Source organism: Balaenoptera musculus, chromosome 15 (assembly GCF_009873245.2).
Source record: "Balaenoptera musculus isolate JJ_BM4_2016_0621 chromosome 15, mBalMus1.pri.v3, whole genome shotgun sequence".
Lineage (NCBI taxonomy): Eukaryota > Metazoa > Chordata > Mammalia > Artiodactyla > Balaenopteridae > Balaenoptera > Balaenoptera musculus.
Window position 1 is genome coordinate 10,952,443 of NC_045799.1, and position 18,519 is coordinate 10,970,961.

The 18,519-nt window shown below is 52.6% G+C and overlaps 2 protein-coding genes across 13 annotated transcripts in view; one reads left to right on the forward strand and one right to left on the reverse strand.

Annotated features, from left to right (window-relative positions):
* The window catches only part of RIPOR3 (RIPOR family member 3), a 72,607-nt gene extending 59,216 nt beyond the window's left edge, over nt 1–13,391 (forward strand). For 4 of the 5 annotated variants that reach the window (XM_036827005.1, XM_036827008.1, XM_036827007.1 and 1 more), the window contains 10 exons: nt 1,350–1,922; nt 5,235–5,365; nt 6,312–6,435; nt 6,991–7,126; nt 7,758–7,919; nt 8,636–8,797; nt 9,305–9,507; nt 10,553–10,636; nt 11,747–11,837; nt 12,264–13,391. In XM_036827005.1, coding sequence (XP_036682900.1) covers nt 1,350–1,922; nt 5,235–5,365; nt 6,312–6,435; nt 6,991–7,126; nt 7,758–7,919; nt 8,636–8,797; nt 9,305–9,507; nt 10,553–10,636; nt 11,747–11,837; nt 12,264–12,367 — 1,770 coding nt within the window. In that variant the 3' untranslated portion in view covers nt 12,368–13,391. The remainder of the gene's footprint in view (nt 1–1,349; nt 1,923–5,234; nt 5,366–6,311; nt 6,436–6,990; nt 7,127–7,757; nt 7,920–8,635; nt 8,798–9,304; nt 9,508–10,552; nt 10,637–11,746; nt 11,838–12,263) is intronic. The other variant, XM_036827006.1, reaches the window with a different exon arrangement.
* A 671-nt stretch (nt 13,392–14,062) lies between these two features.
* The window catches only part of PTPN1 (protein tyrosine phosphatase non-receptor type 1), a 90,390-nt gene continuing 85,933 nt past the window's right edge, over nt 14,063–18,519 (reverse strand). For 5 of the 8 annotated variants that reach the window (XM_036824829.1, XM_036824830.1, XM_036824826.1 and 2 more), the window contains one exon: nt 14,507–18,030. In XM_036824829.1, the coding sequence (XP_036680724.1) occupies nt 17,844–18,030 (187 nt within the window). In that variant the 3' untranslated portion in view covers nt 14,507–17,843. Of the gene's footprint in view, nt 14,211–14,506; nt 18,031–18,519 lie in introns of those variants that run through there. The other 3 variants (XM_036824827.1, XR_005016399.1, XM_036824828.1) reach the window with 3 other exon arrangements.

Consider the following 18,519-nt stretch of genomic DNA (forward strand, 5'->3'; position numbering starts at 1 on the left):
GCCTCTGGACTTGGTTCTGGGCTTGGCTGGTTCTTCTGGATGCCTGGGATGGGGTTCTCTGGATGGTTCTACCACCCCAGCCATGACCTTGGCCTCCAGTCTGTTTTACCCTTTAGTATACGTTTCCAGTAGGTAATACCTTGACATCCTGTACAGTAAAATACCTCTTTCCTGTGACCTCCAGGGACCTGGGTCCCCTCCTTAGCACCAACTACTCTTGTCACCTTCCTCCATATTCCTCCAGAGATACTCCGTGCCGTCTGGGAGCAGATGCATCTTCTCCAGCCTTTATCCCACAGCAGCCCTTAACCTAGTGATGTACTGGACACTGTCATTCCCAGAGCGCTCCTCGTTCTTTGTTTGCACCGTGCAGCATTCCACATTTGGCTAAAAATCGCACTTTATTTAACAAGATATTGAGGTTCAGTTATTTGCTGTTACCAACGACGGGGCTGTAAATAACGTGGTACACACGTCATCCTGCATGTGTTCAAGCATCTTCCCAAAGCAGGTGCCCCAGTGAGGGTCCAGGGACAGAGACAAAAACAAAGACATTCTGTCAAGCCCAGAGGGAGGGTGACGCTGAGCTGGATGAACCTGTCTCCCGCCTGTGGACCTTAGGTGGGGAAGGCAGCTTTATATGAGCTGGGCAACTTGTGCATTTAGAGGAAATGTGATTGTCTGGCCAGGGTGGTCCCAGTGTACTTTGGTTAAAAAATCATCTATGGTTAAGAGCATGGACTCTGGAGCCAGATGGCCTGGGGTCCAAATTCTGTCTATGCCTTTCATCTGCTGTGTGACCTTGGGCAAGTCATTCAACCTCTCTGGACTTCAATTTCTGTATCAGAGAAATGAGAATAACAGCACCGCCCTGATGGGGCTTTGTGAAGGTTAAATGACTTAGTTAATGAGGAGTGCTTACAAGAATGCCTGGCAAAAACAGATGGTGCTGTCGGAACATCAACCATTATTATTTGGTCTGGTTGGTGAGGGGGAGGGGTTCGGGTTTACGTCAGCTCCCCTGGATTAAAACTCTCGCACTTTGACCCTCGCCTGTGTGGCCTGAGGATGAGCCAGTGGCCACCCTCAGGGAGGTGTGGTGACGGTTAAATGAGGTCTGACTCAGAGACTGGGGCTGGAAAGGAGTGCACTAGAGGGGTGATGAGGGATAAGGGCAGAGAGGTGCCAGGCTCTTAGCAGCACTTCCGGGCTGCCAGTCACCTTGGTGGACCTCAGTCATCCCGAGAATGTGGGTATGCAGAGCAAGGGTCTGTGGGGGAAGCCCTCTGGGGGCCTCGCTGTGATCCCTGGGGCAGCTGGTGAGGCTGCTCCTGCGTCCCCCTCCCCGGTCTGTCCTGCAGCAGCTAGCACAGCAAGCCTTGCTGCTGGACAGGCCGAGGGCCGCCTCCATCCTCAGCTGCCTGTCCGACGGTGACCTTCGGGGCCCTGGCCTGCGGAGCCGGAGTCAGGAGCTGCCTGAGATGGACTCCTTTAGCTCCGAGGACCCCCGAGACACTGAGACCAGCACAACGGCATCCACCTCGGACGTGGGCTTCCTGCCCTTGGCCATTGGCCCCAACACCTCCATTGAAGAGGGGGCCCAGGAGGACCCCCCGCCCCTGGGCCTCCTGCCAGAGGTGTTCCACCTGGCGGAAGGCTCGTTTGTGGAGCAGCCTGGGTGGAGAAATTTGGGAGTAGAAAGCCTCGACCTGCCGCGGGGCTCCCCCTTCCACAACCACGTGATCCCCGGAGGCCAGGAAGGCCACCATGAGGCAGAAACCGAGGATGGAGTGGATGGGCCCGGGGTGCCCCTCGAGAGGCCCCTGCAGGATGTCCTGGATATACTGAGGTCCACGGACTCTGCCCCGCCCCAGCTCCGGGAGCTGGAGTACCAGGTCCTCAGCTTCAGGGACCGGCTGAAGGTACGTTTACTCTTTGCTGGGCGGAAGCCCTGCTTTGCTGATGGTGTGACAACTGGGAGTGAGATCCTGGGGCAGGGAGCCTGGGCCAGCATCCTGGCCTCACCCCTGTGTAACCCAGGTGGGCGATGTCTCCCCTCTGGGCCTCCATCTGTTCATCAGTCCAATGGGTGTAACAGAGGCTCTCAACGAGCTGGGAGGAGGATTATAAGAGGAAGTCGGGGCTCAGAGTGGATAACTTGCTCCACGTCCGGCCACATCCCAGCCCCATCTCACATCTTCTGACCTGGGTGGGTGGGGCTGCGGCTCAGCTTTAAAATCCCCAATTTGGGGCATTCTCAGGGTCAGAGCTGGCACTGTGGGAGGCCCCTCACAGCCACACACCCCACACCAAAACTTCTCCACAGGGCCCACGCCGGGGGCTGTCCTTGGGTGGCTCTCAGAGGTGCTGGCCTGGGCAGGTTGTTTTAGTTTTTTGGTTTACATATACAGATGTACATAAGCTAAAATGTATACTTATATATATACATACGGCACATATATACAGCATATATACATACAGCACCTACTTATACATCAATTTTTTTTTGGCCGTGTCCCAAGGCTCGTGGGATCTTAGTTCCCCAACCAGGGATCGAACCCGTGCCCCCTGCAATGGAAGTGCGGAGTCCTAACCACTGGACCTCCAGGGAAGTCCCCATACATCAATTACTTTATGGAACCACTGTGTTTTGTGTTCAGTTCACTGGCACTGAAATAGTTTAACAGCTCTCTTCAAAATTCGTTTCGGTTATTCCAGCCCTGACCCCACCTCCAACATTACAGTTCAGCACAGGTGAAAGTTTAATTTTTCACTTTATATCTAGTAACTTTAAAAACACGTTCACCGTTTACCACTGCTGTGGGCTTTAAAAAGGACCTGCCAGAAATTTTCAAGAAAAAAATTTAAGAAATAACGTCACCCTTTTTGTATTTCTTAGCAGCGTTAGTATGTAGAACCATTCGGGTTGGCATGCACGCAGCTTCTGTCACATACCTGTATTTTGAAAAATACACTTTGCGTAAACAACCTAAAGTAATACCGCGATAGGACAATAATTTTAAACATCTTCAAGGAACTTTTTTTTTTTTTGGGGGGGGCAAACCAAGTTAGAACAATACAAATGATTATAGGCTATGGTGTTTAGTTTGACTTTTTCAAGAGAAATTATACACATAGGTATAGGTATATAAATACACATATTTATATACATGTGTATATGTGAGGATTTAATTTTATACGTGTGTATATATATTTATATACACACAGTTAATTCTCACTATTCACAGATTCTGTTTTTGCGAATTCACCTACTTGCTAAAAGTTGCTCCTGATGCTTTCGTGGTCATTCAGAGGCACGTGCAAAGGGGCAAATAATTGGAGTCACCTGATGTGCAAGTTCCCAGCTGAGGCTGAAGGAGATGACGCTCTTCCTTCTTTTCTCAGCTCATACTGTACCCAAGTGTCCTTTTCACCGAATATTTAGTGCTACGTTTTCCACATTTCTGTACTTATTTCTGGTGATTTCACTGTTTGAAACAGCGCCCAAGTGCCAGGCTGAGGTGCTGGCCAGTGTTCCTGACGTGCCTTATGGAGGAAATGTGTGTGTTGGATAAGCTGTGTTCGGGCGTGAGTTAAAATGCCACCGACCTTGGGTTTAGTGTATCAGCGGTACAGTGTCTATATTAAATAAGACGTCTTTAAGCAGACACACAGAAAACAAGGTTATGTATTGATGGGTTGATGAAAATGTTGACCAGAGGCTCATGCCTCGGCATCTCCCCTGGGAGCAATGGTTCAGTTTCAAATCCAGAGGTCATGGTGACTTTACACACCGTAACTACCGTGAATAACAAGAGCTGACTGTGTGTGTGAGCATGCACCTGTGCCTGCGCATATATATATATATATATAGTTTTTTTTTTTTTCTATTGGCCAAGGAAACCTCTGCAACTAGTCTTATTCTTCTCTTGTTGCTCAAGGTTTTCTCTTTGGGCTCAACTTTCAGGAGCCCAGTTCTGGCTCTTGGGGCAGCGTCTACTTGGGCTGTGCCTTCGGTGCACTTTGTGTGAGACGAGGCTCCTGGGGATGGGAATCAGCCACAGCGGACCCGCCACTGGGAGGCTCTGACGACACCCCCTCCCGCCGCCTCCCCCAGTCAGGGGCTGCCTTAAAACTCCTCTCCTTCCACGTCTCCCCGGGAGAGGAGACACCTGGAACCCAGAGGCTCACCTAGCAGCCTCTGGCCTGGGTTGTTGGGAGTTGTTTGGCCTGACCCACGCCGTATTTAAAAAATAATTTGGAATTACTGGGTCGTATGGTAATTCTATTTTTAGTTTTTTAAGGAACCTCCATACTGTTCTCCATAGTGGCTGTATCAATTTACATTCCCACCAACAGTGCAAGAGTGTTCCCTTTTCTCCACACCCTCTCCAGCATTTATTGTTTATAGATTTTTTGGTGATGGCCATTCTGACCGGTGTGAGATGATATCTCATTGTAGTTTTGATTTGCATTTCTCTAATGATTAATGATGTTGAGCATTCTTTCATGTGTCTGTTGGCAATCTGTATATCTTCTTTGGAGAAATGTCTGTTTAGGTCTTCTGCCCATTTTTGGATTGGGTTGTTTGTTTTTTTGTTATTGAGCTGCATGAGCTGCTTGTAAATCTTGGAGATTAATCCTTTGTCAGTTGCTTCATTTGCAAATATTTTCTCCCATTCTGAGGGTTGTCTTTTGGTCTTGTTTATGGTTTCCTTTGCTGTGCAAAAGCTTTTAAGTTTCATTAGGTCCCATTTGTTTATTTGTGTTTTTATTTCCATTTCTCTAGGAGCTGGGTCAAAAAGGATCTTGCTGTGATTTACGTCATAGAGTGTTGTCGATATTTAAAAACGGGGCAGCTCCCCACAAAGTCTAGATTTCCACTTTTTCTTGGAAAACTGAACAATCTGGCAACCTCAGGCCTCACACTCCGGGTGGCAGGTGGCCCTCTTGGGGGAGGGCCCTGCTCTCCAGCTCTCTCCTGTCATTTGCCCTGTCCCCGTGGGTGTTTGTGACCGGTGAGGTTTTTCAGATCTGCCCTCCTTCCAGCTGTCATGCCAGACCTTGTCACAGGCCGTTTGGGAGGGACCTTGGGGACGCGTCCCCTTGCCCGTCCCTGATGCAGGGGATGGCAGCCCTGCTGAGGGACGGTGACCAGGACGCCATTAGGGTGGGTGTGCTGGGCGGGTGGCCGGGCTGCCCTGAGTTCCGGCTGTCCATCCGTCCGTCCGCAGCCCCGCGGAGCCCGCCGGGAGCACGCGTCCGCCGAGAGCCTGATGGAGTACATCCTGGAGAGCTTCTCCTTCCTCAGCGCCCACATCGCCCCACACGAGCTGGCCCTGTTTGGGGGCTCCCAGGGTCCCCAGTGAGTGCACCCGTCCCAGCGTGGCCCTGGTGACCAGCCTCGGGGCCAAACTTCCTGCCGGCCTCGCGGCCAGGGTCTCCCACAGCCCCGCCCTGATGTCTGTTTTCTTTATTGTGGCCCCAGCCCTGCTCCACACAGAACAGGTCCTCGGTGACCACTTGAGTGAACGAGGATACCTCAGACTGGCCCTGAGCCTTCTGCCCGAGCGATGGGCTTTTTTTTTTTTTTTTTTTTTGATCTTAAAAAATAACAATAGCGCACTCAGTAGGACCTCTGACCTCTGCGGAGCAATCGCCCAAGCGACCCTGCTCCCGGTTCCTTCTACACAACCACCCGCCCTCACCTGCGACACCAACTGCGTTCTCGGTGAAGCAGCTCCCACCTGCCCACTCGCACTGGCCTGAGCGCTTCTCCTGCACCCAGAGCTCAGCAGCACAGAAGCACGTGAACAGGCCACATTTCTCCTCTCTTCTCATGATCCCATGGGGAGGGTGTGGCATCTCCACCCCCCTCAGGGCTCAGGCTCAGCCTCTGCCCGGAGCAGACACAGTGCTGGGTACGCTTGTGTCTCACTCACCCCTCACGGCCCCGAGCTTGGGGTTCCTGCCCCCACTTTACAGATGAGTAAACTGAGACTAGGGGAAGCTGACTTATCCAGAGTCACAGAGCTAGGAATTAGTTGGAACCTTAGGCTTCTGCTGCAAATTGCACACCCTGCAAGGTGCGGGGGGGCCCCCAGTGCCGTCCCAGCACCTGTTTTGAGTTGTTGCTACCTTTTGCTGCTTCTCCTTTTCTCTTAGTTTTCTCCTCAGTTTAACTCCATCTCCCTGGGACCTGGAGTTGGCCTCCCTGATCAGAGCTCTCCAGAGAGGGAGGGTTTCCTCTACCCTTGGAGGGAGCTGAACTGCTAACCGAACGGTCACCAGTTCTTCTCAATTCAACTCAGAAAGGACAAGACTCCACCTCCACCGCCATCGCTGAAAGCGTCGTCCGGGGAGCTCACGGCTGGTGCCCCAGAGCTGGACGTGCTGCTCACGGTTCACCTCCGAATCTGCAAAGTGCTGCTGCAGGTGGGTGAGGAATGGGGGAGGGTGGGGTGGGGTCGGGGTGGGGTGGCAGGTTCAAAGCGGGGGTGATGGTGGTGGTGCTGGTGAATAGTCATGGGGTCCTTATACAGCCCAAGCCCTAAACCAAAGGCAGTGGTTGTGTCTCTTTCAGTGGCAGATGCCAGAACTCCAATCCAAACTGGCTCAACCGAAAGGAAATTTTTTGGCTCGTAGAATTGAAAGGCCCAGAGGTGGGCTTCAGGCCCAGCTGGATCCAGGGTTTCAAACGTCATCATGACTGAGTCTTTCCCTCTCTCAGCTCTGCTTTCCTGTGTTGGTTGGCTTCACTTTCTGGCAGGCTGGCTCCTTCTGGTGGCAAAGGTGGCTCCTGGCAGCTCCAGCCTGCATCCTATCGTCTCTACCCCTTTGGCAAAGGAGGAATCCCCAGATGACAGTCAGGGAGCTACCATCGGGATAGAAGAAAGGATGGGCACGGGGAAGGTGGGCGCCACGGTCATGGTGGTTGACCTCAGAGGGCATGTTCTGTGCTAACCTGGAGCATCACGGGTTGCTTCCCAGAAACTGGACTCTCCTAATTTGTCGAAGATGGTCCAGGAATGCCTTCTGGAAGAAGCTGCACAGCAAAAACAGATTCTGGAGACGCTTTCTGTGCTCGATTTTGAGAAGGTCAGCAAGGCGACATCCATTGAAGAGAGTAAGTACCTGCCCTCCATCCATGGGCTGCCCGTGTGCATGGCAGGAAGTGATGAGGATGAAAGCCCAGGGGGCCTCCTCTCCCTTCCCAACACCCAGAGTTAAATGGAGCCCAGAGGACGTGAGTCGGGGCAGTGGCTGGGATCAGACACACACTGTGGGGTGGGAAGGGAGGCCCGCTAGCCTCGGTCAGCTGTGTAACTCTGGGCAAACGATTCACCTCTCTGAGCCTCAGCTTCCCCATCTGTATAGGGGAGGCCGCTGGGTAGGTGTCAGTGAAGGAGCCCCAGGACACATTCAAGGCATACAGTGTGCGGTCAAACAGTAGCTGTGACCCCAGTTCTGCCTCTGCCCCCTCCGTGGGACTTGCCCTTGTCCATAAGGAGAGGCTGGTGACAGCAGCAGCCCCAGGGTTGTCGTGAGGGCTGCAGGTGGTGACCCAGATGAGGTGCTCACAGCCGAAGCTGCTTGTCTCTGCGGGTCACACTGGGACGTGGGAAAGGGCCTCTGCGTTAGGCCAGGCCATCCCTCGCCTCCCCGACCTCTCAGGGCCTAGTGGAAGGACATCTCCGGGCTTCCTCACTGCCTGCTCTTCCCCACCGCCAGTCAGGCTTCTGAGCCTGGGCTTTCAGTCATCCCGCAGGCCACGCGGAGGAAGGGGTGCCTGAAGCTGTGGAGAGGCTGCACGGAGCCCGGCGCGGTCCTGTCCTGCCCTGGTACGGTGCTGCTGGACCAGCTCAAGAAGACGTTCCTGCACAGAGTCAGAGGGAAATACCCGGGACAACTGGAAATAGGTAGCCCCCTGCCTGTCCCCACCCCCCTCGGAAACGCTTTGTGGATCCTCTGGGCCTTCAGCATCGCCTCGGCAGGCCTCCTTGTAGCCCCATCTCCACCTCTGCGAACGCCTTCTCGGCATGAAGTGGAGGCCTTTCTGAGCTTGACAACAAGGCATCTCCTTTTCCTGGGGAGAGGAGGGAGGGGTCTGTGAAGCCGGGAAGCTGCAAACGTTAGAGGGCTCGTGCACCTTTCTGGGGACTGATTCCATGGCTTCCACCAGAACCTTAGAGGGGTTGAGAAGGAACCTTTATGAGAAGGTAGGCAGGACTTCACCTGCCCCATAGCAGTGTCTTGAATCTTGGCTGGACTCTTTCCCAGAATGCAGAGCTGCAGCATTTTTCTCTGTTGACAACTGAAGGGTGACAGTCATACTCCAGGCAGTGGCTCTGGGCCTTAAGCAGTTCTAACCACCTGCATATTCCCAGGCCCCGGCTCTGTGATTCAGATCGAGGGGCGGGTGGGGCCCAGGGCACATGGATGCACCGGAAGACTCCCAACTCGGGCCTCTGGGCCTCAGCTGGAGCACGCCCCGCGCAGGCGCAGGGGGCGCAGGGAGGGATACCCACCCACACGCCATCAGAGAGCCTTTAAAGTGACCCGGCCGTGGCCGGCTGAGCGGCGCCAAGGGGGCGGGGTCTCGGTCTCCCCTCACGCCTTGTCTGTGTGTCGCCAGCGTGCCGCAGGCTCCTGGAGCAGGTGGTCAGCTGCGGCGGGCTGCTGCCCGGAGCCGGGCTCCCTGAAGAACAGACCATCACGTGGTTCCAGTTTCACAGCTACCTGCGGAGGCAGAGTGTCTCCGACCTGGAGAAGCACTTCGCTCAGCTCACCAAGGAAGGTAGGGGCTGGGGCGGGGGGCACGTGGCCTCAAAGCAACACACTGACGACAGAGGAGTATCCATCGTGGAGACCTCTGTCTCGGCTCGGCTCTGGGAAGCCAGTGTTTCAGAATCACTGTGTCTTTCCCCTCCAGCTGTTCTTTCGAGAACCAGATTTAATTAGATTCTACATTCAGCCCACGTAGAAATGAGCTTCCAGGGTAGGAGGCTTTACAAAGCACAGAGCAGAGGTCAGAACTGGACAGGAGAGCTATTGCTGGGCTGGCCGGAGGCCCTGAAGTATGGACCGGGGTTTTATTCATTTTCAGGGTGTATTCAATCCCTTGCTAGAAAGCCTTCCTGGAGACTCCAGGAGGCTCCCTTTGAGACCAGTCCAGACTGGGCCTTGGTGATCACACGGGCTCGTCCTGGGATTTGCTTCTCCCTGGCTAATGCACGAGCCACAGCTGTCCAGCCCGGCCGCAATCAGAGGGGACCGTGGGCCGCCTTTTTTCTGTCTCTTTTAGTAACACTCTTCGAGGAGCTGCAGTGCATGGGCCAGGCCAAGACAGTCAGGAAGCTGCAGGGGAAGCGGCTGGGCCAGCTCCAGCCCCTGCCCCAGACGTTGAGGGCCTGGGCGCTGCTCCAGCTGGACGGGACCCCACGGGTGTGCAGGGCGGCCAGTGCTCGCTTGGCCAGCGCAGGCAGGAACAAGAGCTTTCGGGAAAAGGTACGGTGTGGGAGGCGGCAGCCCCTGGCTGCAGGTGTGTGAGCTGGGGGGAGGTGGAGGGAGGTAAGCTTCCTCTTGGAAAAACAGGGAGCAGTGAGCGACTGGGGGCTGCATTTGCTGCCGGTGTTTTGATTTAGAGATGCTCCAGACATGAACACAGCCTTCCGCATGCCCTCACCACTGGCAGCAGCCAGCCAGCCCTGGGGAGGGAGCTGGCGTTGCCAGGCGGTCGATCGTTAACAGCACGCCACGAGCTTACCACCTCATTCAGCTCAGTGTTTCTAAAGCAACTTATCTATTCGGTCTCTGAGATGTCACCTGCACATAGAATGTCTCTTTCTTAGACTTCTGACAGTCAGCCTCATTTACTTTCAACTAATGTGTGTGGCTGGCTGGTTCGTTGTGCTCGGTTCACTTGGAAACCAAGAGATTGGACCCCTCTGCCTTTTAGGTTCGTGAACACCTGTGACTCTTCTAGATTTCGGGTACCAGCCCCCGTGGTGGGAGAAGGGAAATACTGGGGCCTTGGTCTCAGGCTCACCCAAGTGCCAGGCACATCCCCACTGGCCCCTCTCCCGTGCTTAATAGCCCTTACAACAATTTTGCAAAGCAAGTGCCAGCTTTCTTTTCCAGCTGAACCGACTTGGCCATGGTCATGTGACTGACGGGGCGGGGTCAGAACTGTGGGTGGAGAAGAGTGAGGAAGGGAAGAGATGCTTTTCCTTCTGGCCAAGGCAGCAGCCTCACCGAGGCTCCCTCTGTGTATTCACTTCTTCTGCTGTCCCCGCTGGACAGCGGGTTTCTCTGATTCAGCATTTTATCTAGATGGCAGTTTCGGAACGCATTTTGTAAACAGTACTAGAGAAAAAGAGTTTTCTTATGTCATTACCCTCAGCCCAGGGACCAGCGTTTTTAGATAAACTGAATGCCGTAGCCTACAACTCGACACTGTGCACACATGCTGTCAGCATTCGGGGGATGAGCCGTGGGCACCATGGACCTTGCTCTCACCAGCGCCCCCATTCACAGCAACCTTATTTCCTAGGCTTTGCTCTTCTACACCAACGCCCTGACCGAGAACGATGCAAAACTCCAGGAAGCTGCGTGCGTGGCGCTAAAACATCTCAGGGTGAGTTTAACCCATCCTTGATGGGGATGGAGAGAAGCCTGCTTGTGGTTAATGCTGAAGTTAGTTCATTTCAAAATGATTCCACTGGGACCGAAAGAAAGAAAATCACTGCCAGTGAAGAAGCCCCGTAAAGAGCTGGTTGTAGAGGACCAGCCACCAGCTCCAGCAGCAGAAGCTCTGATGGCAGAGCCCCCTCGGAAACAGTGCCCGTTTGCTCTGGCTCGGTGTGAACAAGCAGGTGGCCCCAGAGACTCACTTTTGAGCTCTCAGATTATATGGTTTAATATGCTCAATGAAAAACGTTCTGAGAGCACAGTAAGCTCATTGTAGAAAAAAAGTGTAAAAATACAGAAATGCAAAAATTATCCATCCTAATTCTTGAGCTTCTCTGTACATAAAGCTTTTAAAATTTATATGGAGTTCTGAATTACTTCCTTAGGCTAGACTTAGTGTTATCCCAGGGCCAGAGAATGCATTGATAAATGTTTTTGAGACTCGTGATACAACACACCCATTTACACTCCCGAAAGCAGACAGGAGGGGATGCCCGTTTTACCTCAATCTCATCTTCATTTGTAACCCTTATTTAAAAAAAAAATCACTGCCATTTTGCTAGATGAAAAATGGTCCAATACAGACTAAATTCATTCTGGAATGAACCGACAGGAAATTCTACAAGGACCATCTGGTTATAATCAAATAACCAGTGAGTGTTAGGGTGCCCACTAGGGGGAGCTAAAGTGCACTCTGGTCCTTGGCCCTGGAGGTGATCACGTGGAGTCAGCCTTGCCTGAACCAGGTCAGGCCTCCTCTCCTGGTCTGACCTGGAGGGCAGGGTTGGGAGGAGAGGGGTAGAAGGGTCCAGGGGAAAGCAGGTCTTCTCATTTCCAACATGGGCCTTTCCGAAGGTGTCAGGATTGAAAACATGAGATGCTGCCAGTGGCACTTCGATGAACCTGAGGCCACAGGAGAAACCTGGAAGGCTTCAGAGAAGGAAGGGGCTGAAGCCGCAGAGACCATGCTAGGGCTGGTCCTGCAGGGTTTATAAAAGTGGATACCTGTTCCTTAAAATGCCCCCTAATGGACCCCCTTTCCCCCAACCTCAAACAGGGCATCGAAAGCATTGATCAGATTGCCCGCCTGTGCCAGTCTGACCTGGAGGCCGTGCGCGCGGCAGCCCGGGAAGCCACGCTGTCATTTGGTAAAGTACAGCATCCAGCGTTTCGAAGTGCAATGGGGTTGCTGGGGCCCGTAGAAAGGTTGTGCCAGAGAGGCCACAGCCAGCTCTCAGAAGACGCAAAATAGCACACGGGACGGGCACCGTTAGCAACCTGTTTGACTGCATTTGGCCAAGGCAGGTTTCCTTTATGGCTGAGGTGGCCGTTTACGGTCCTTGGGAATGAAAGCCAGATGCAAGGCAGGATTAAGGTTCAGCGGGCTCTGCCTTGGACAAAGGGACAAGGCCCTGGGTCCACGTGAGCCGGTCCCAAAGGCTCCCCGCCCGCTGCCCTTTACAGCAGCACCGGAGGCCTAGGCGTCTGGAAGTACTAAGGCCACCTTGGCTCACCAGTGTAGAAACGAGTGAGGTGGGGAGACAACCCAGTGACAGATGACCTTAATATTTCAGGTGAAAAAGGACGCTTAGCTTTTGAGAAGATGGACAAACTTTGCTCAGAACAAAGAGACGAAGCCTTTGGCCAGGAGGCAGACGTTGAAATCACAATATTTTAAAAAGCCTCAGCTAATGAGCCCAAATCTGGCATCTTTGTTTTTGCTGCTGCCCGGCTTCGACACAGGGAGGGCTTCGGTGGAGGTACACGGTGCGCTCTCCCAGAAGCGTGAACTGGCCAGAGCTGCTCCCGGACTCTGAGCCAGTTACGAAGCCCCAGGGCACAAGTGGGACTTCTGTACAGGAGCAGAACAAGGGGCTGAACGGCACTTTGGGGGCTGCACTTCAGTCAATCAGCCTTTGGCTTTGAGAATCTGCCTGACCTTCCCCGGGGGCAGAGCCGGGTCAGTGCCAGCCAGCCACGCCACGAAGGGGCCGAGGCCAGGCAGGCGGAGGCCTGGAATCAGCAGGTCAGCTGGCTCAGCACTTCTGGTTCACTAAAGACTGGGATCGAGGAGGCGAGCAGACCGAGCGTCCCTGCTGAGGACAGTACTCGGGTCATTTCCACGGCAGCAGGCTGTCACCGTGGGGAGGGCAGAACCAGGGTTTCAACGGTTCGCCCCCTCAGCCCGAGCTGCAGCCCAAACGCCACAGGGGAGCCGGCTGGCGGCCTGCTGACCGCGGGCCTTATTTTCACTGTGGTTCAACAGCACAAAGGCAACAAGAACATGCCATCAGCCGAGAAGTCTTGAGTGCCACTTGCTTTGACCTCACTCATCAGAATGGAATCCATTTTCTGAAGCAAGTCAACTTAGGGCTTATTAAATAAATTGCTTCAGAAGCCATAAGCTAGTTTGAAGAAAGATTTTACTGAACATCATGTTTAAAGAAAGAAAATTAATTTCCTATTTAAGTCTATAAAAAAAACCCAAACGTGTCCTGGGCTGTTTCTGAGTTAAGAAGAGTGTAGAGGTACCCTGGGGTCTGGATGTGTTATCAACAATGGCATTGGAAAGCTCTGTAACTTAAACATGCTCATTTACATTTCCTGTATGTATTTTGTGCTTTTCGGTTTAACTCAGTATTTATTTGCCTTGTCCATATGTTGTTTTCTGAAATTTCAATTAAAATAACTTTTTATTGGTGTTTCACTCTACCTGAAAAAAGTGGAGGGTAGTGGTTGTTTTCTGGAATATCCTGAGGGAAGAAGCCACCCCTCCTGTCCCTCAGTGCTCTCTTTCCAACGTGACATAGATGCAGGGGTGGAGGAGGGCAGCCTCGGGGCAGGGCCGCCCCTTGGACTCTCCACGTGCTCTCTGAGGCTCCCGGAGTCCCTTCTCCTTACAGACACCGGGCGGCATGGCCCTTCTCTGGCCTTGGGCCCTATCTGACTTCTGCTCAGTTACAAATTTAGTTATTTTTTTCCACAGTGGCATTCCTCCTCTTCATGAAAGCCTAGATGTCATTTTTTTTGTTTTTTTGTATCTGAAAACAATTGAGGTGACAGTGGGTGTGACACCACCACCCAGGTCCCCACTGTCCTCGCTGGGTGTTGTGTGGTCACATGACCACAGACTTTGTTTCTGGGTTCCATGCATCTTGCTGAAAGGCCACAGCGTAAAGAGTTTACTCAGCAGCCAGCTTTGAAACAGTCATAACACCTTGAAGGATATAAGGGAATTCTTTGTAGGATTTCTGCAACATTGTGCAAGTCTGAAATTATTTCAGAACAAGAAGTCGAAAAATCACTTTAGGGGAGACTTACGTTTAATTTTGTACATGAAAAGAAGACTACACGAATTGTTTATACTTCACTGTTACCTCTCAGTGTCAGTCTCCACGGATGTGTCAGTTCCACATCAAATGTGGCTCGGCAGAGGTGCTGAGATGTGGCCACCGTTGGGTCTTACAGGCAGCCGGCTAAGGGACACACGTTCTTGAGGTTTGAGCAGTTCTTCAAACAACCTGTATAAATTCATTAAGTTATTCAAGGGCCCTAACACTTGAAAAGGTGAGTTTTGTTGTTGTTGTTGAAATGGGTTGAGGCCTGAGGCGCTGAGTAAACACCAGGCAGGGAAAGTGTCCCCCGCCCAGAGGCACCCACGACTCCAGGAGGCCACCGTCGTAATCCTCAGATGCGGAAAAACTACAAGCCCTCTTGACTGACAACATCTGCTTCACATCAGCAGGGATGGAAAGAAACAGGAGTTGCCCAGCCTGGTTTAGGCCTAATAAGCAAAGAAATGGGAAGCACCCCAAAGCCATGTTCTTTAGAAAAAAATTTTTATTGTTGCAACTAAAATGCAAACCCATCATTTATATGGCAAGTTGGAAAACTGTACAGTTTGACAGTTCTGTGAGGTCACAGAAGACCCTGAGACGCGCCCCCCGCCCCCCCATCATGCATCCACGTATACACACACCTGAAAAGGTATCATACCAAAACACCTCGCTTTTTTTGTTTGTTTTTATTTTTGTAAAAATGGTTTATTCTATGGCCATCGTAAAAAATAATGACCTGATGAGTAAATATTGGCTTAAGGCATATAGCAGAGCAGCTCGCTACTTCTCTAACATACGTGTGACAAGATGGAGAACCATCTGTTTTCCAAGGATAGGAGGTTAAACCAGTATATCCATTTTGAAATGCTACTATATATACACACCAAACTACTACATACATATACAGGACTTAAAATAACAGACAAACAAGCCCAACTCAAAAATGCTTACAGCCTGGCACCTCAGTCTTATCCACACCTCACCAAGGCTCTGCAGGGCGATGCCTCAAATGTTCCCACCACAGAATTTCTCTGCACGAGCTTCTAACACGTGAAAGGCAAAATGTGAAAATGCTGGCAAAAGAGCAGCTCGTGAGCTATAGCTGCCTTTTTTTTTTTTCTTGTTAAAAAAGCCACTTAATGCGGAGGTCTTAAGTTCCCCTCGCAGGAAGAGTCGTGAGCACCATCAGTGCCCAGGGTTCAAGGGCAGGGGCAGACGCCTCTCTCAGCAAGGCCCCCGGACCTAAAGGGCCGCAGGCTGACTCGAAGGGACCGTCGTCCAGGCTGTTTCAAGAAGTGTGGTTTCCAACAGTCGCCTTGGTTCCAGATCACGGTCCGCTCAAGAAGAGTGTGAACTTGGCACAGTGGAGGCTGATCCCAAAGGTGTGTGTGTCGCGGGGGCCCTGCTTGTCTAAATGTCCAGAGTGCGAGGTGTGACTATGGCTTCCCATACCCCTGGAATGTCTGAGTTACAGTGGGGCCCAGCTGGACCAGGACAGGCTGGGCCTCACTAGGAAGTCACCAGAGTGTCATGCCAGGAATTAGGCAAATATCTGTTACTGGACAACATCACTCCGTTGCCGAATGGCGATTATTTCAGCAACGGTCTTAGGAACCAGAGCCACGTAATGCTCAGCTCATGCAAAGGTAGACTGGACTTGTACACGGAGCGCATCAGTAAGCAGAGATCTAAGGATTTCAAGCACGTGGTATTTGATCGGGACACAAGAAGACCGTACATGCATCCTAATACACACAGGGAGAGCGGTGACTGAGATCGAGGTTCGAGCAGACAACTGGGGAGGGGAGGAACCGGGACAAAGTAATCTCATGCCATGTGTCTTAAATAGCCAAGTGTTCATTATATATTATCCCTTTGTCCTATAAACATAGGCAAACCTCTTCTCGTGTTACCCAATGAAATCACGATTGCTTACAACTGTCCTCCTTCCTAGTACTGGTCTGACGCAGCAGGCTCACGGCAAAGTCCTCCGTTCCCAGTGCTACCTGAGGGTTTATTATTGTACTTTTTGATAAAGCCCTTGATGCAAGGCTGACATCAAAAAACTTTAATACATTATTGGTTTATGAAGATACTAGTGCACTGTGGATGCCTTCAGGAGAAAAGAATTAAAAAATAAATATGGAGTGGAGAGGCTCACTACACGCCGTCTCCAGGGAGGGCCGCGGGAAGGATGTCGCTTGCCGCCTGCCAGGGACGTGCCAAGGGGGCACCACGCGAGGCTCGCCCCTCCACCCGCACCGGCCGCCTTGCTCTGCATCACCAGCACAGCGCCCTCTGTGCCCTCCTCAAAAAATGGGTTGTAGATCTGGTATTCAGAGGAAGGCGGGGGGGGGAGAAAAGTAGAAGGATGGAGATGAGGCCAACCGCCTGGAGAGGGGGGCTTTAGTGCAGAACCAGCGTCCGTCGGGGCACGGCGGGCTACGCTGTCCGATGGCCCTCGCCTAGCGGCTGCCTGCTAGGCAGCTGAGGGCTCTACGAGCAGAGGCGGACCGTGGGTGGAGGTGGGTCAGATCATGTGTGGCTGTCAAGCAGGAACCGGAATGAAAGCAAACATTTTCAGGCGGGCCCGGCCCCGCCCCTGCAGAGCTGCAGGCTCCTGCACCACCTCGGCCACCCTGGCCACTCCAGCCCCCCGTGAAGGGGGTTTTGGTTATTATTATTATTATCTTTTACAACAGCTCCCCCTTCCCAAGATCACCCCCGAGGAAAAAGCTGTCTGCACGTTGCTAAACCATCGGATGCACTCAAAGGTGGTTGCTTAGAAAGAGGTAAAATATTTAAAATCATTAAAAAAAAAAAAAAAAAAAAGAAGTCTTGTGAGGTGATTTCCACGACCAGAGTTTTGAAGCTAATCCTTGCTCTTCTCCTTAACTTTAACGGCGACACATTCTAACGTGTGGATTTCTACTGAAATGGCATTTATATTCCAAGCAAAGTGGAAACTGCTCCTTCTGGATCTCAATGGCTGGGTGAAAAGCCGGTGGCCACCCTGTGGTGACCTCTGACCCTGAGGCAGGGGCCCTGAGGAACCCTGTTTGTGGGGATGGAGCAATGGGGGCAGGACGTGCGCAAGACGGCTGTAACGAGAGGGGGCCGGTGGAGGAGTGGACAGTGGGAGACCAGCGGGACACCCTGAGCAAAAGCAGAAGCCGGGTTCTGTTTTCTAGAGACGGCCTTTTGTTGTTTTTCTTCTTAAAACGGGAAAGCTCGCAGGCACTGTCCCAGCTCAGTGCGCGCTCAGCAGAGGAAGCGCCTGAGCAAGATGATGTCCGAAACCCTCAAACCCTCTCCTCCAAAGGACTTTACATTCGCAAAAGTGTGGGAGTCTTTCCCTGGGAAATCAAATAAAAATTGTGTATCTGGTTACACCACCTAAGGGTACAAGAAAGTTTCGTAAGTGCCTCGTCTTTTTTTTTCCCCAGAAATAACAAAAAGCTGCTTTTTATAAAGGTTAAAAACAACAATGTGTTGTAATTCTATTATTTTTTTTCAAAAACAAATGAACAAAAAAAAAAAAAAAAGAGAGAGAGACATATTTGGCATTTTGTCTACTTACTCCTGAATAGGTTAAGGCCCTGAGATTAGACTCTTCTATTCTTGGGACCACAGGGCTCCTTAAGACCCCGGTGCATCAATCCTCAATTCTCTCTCGTTAGCCCTTCACAGTCCCAGACTTCGCAAACCTTTGATCTGTCTCTTCTGAGGCTGGCTCAGAGGCTCCCGCAGCACTGAGCGCTACCGCCGGGCTGGCGGCCAGGGCTTGCTGTACACGCGGTCTGGCCAGCACGTCCGTCAGTGAAAACATACCCTGTAGCAGAGGTACGCGCCAGCCGTGAGGACCGTGGCCACGCACACGTTGACCAGGAAGGGCTTCCAGTGAGTCGGCGCCTGGTCCTGCTCCTCCTTGGACGGCGACGGCTCCCCCTGGGCAGGACCTGCCCTCACGACCCGCCTTCTGACTTCAGTGTCTTGACTCGCGCTGAGGAATGAGGGGGGCAGAGGCAGGTTACTCACTAGGGAAAACAATGGCAAGGATGCTATTATTCCCGGAGGAATTCTAGGAAAAAATGAGCCACGTGGAAGCAGAGCCTGCCGATGCCGACACTGGCCGGAGGCCCGCCTGTCACCGCCTCCCTCCCAGGGCCCGACAGCAGGGCCAGGGCGGGGTTCCGGAGACCGCGGACTCCTCGGTGACGGGGCTGGGTAAGGGTCTGAGGGGCAGTACAGCCCCTGGGGCCGCTTGCAGAATGTTCCCCTTCAGATCAGGGAAGGTAACAGTGCAGCCACAGGCTTCCACTCCCTCCCCGGGGCCTGACAGACGCGGACACGCAGAGGCCTTTGTTGCTGCTGACATGTGGACACCACACATCTGCAGTGCCGACCCTGTGCCCTCCCCGCCGCACGCCCAGCGAGTCCTGCCAGCAGGCCCACTTCGCAGGTGTGCCGTGTGCAGTCAGGTGACTACCTT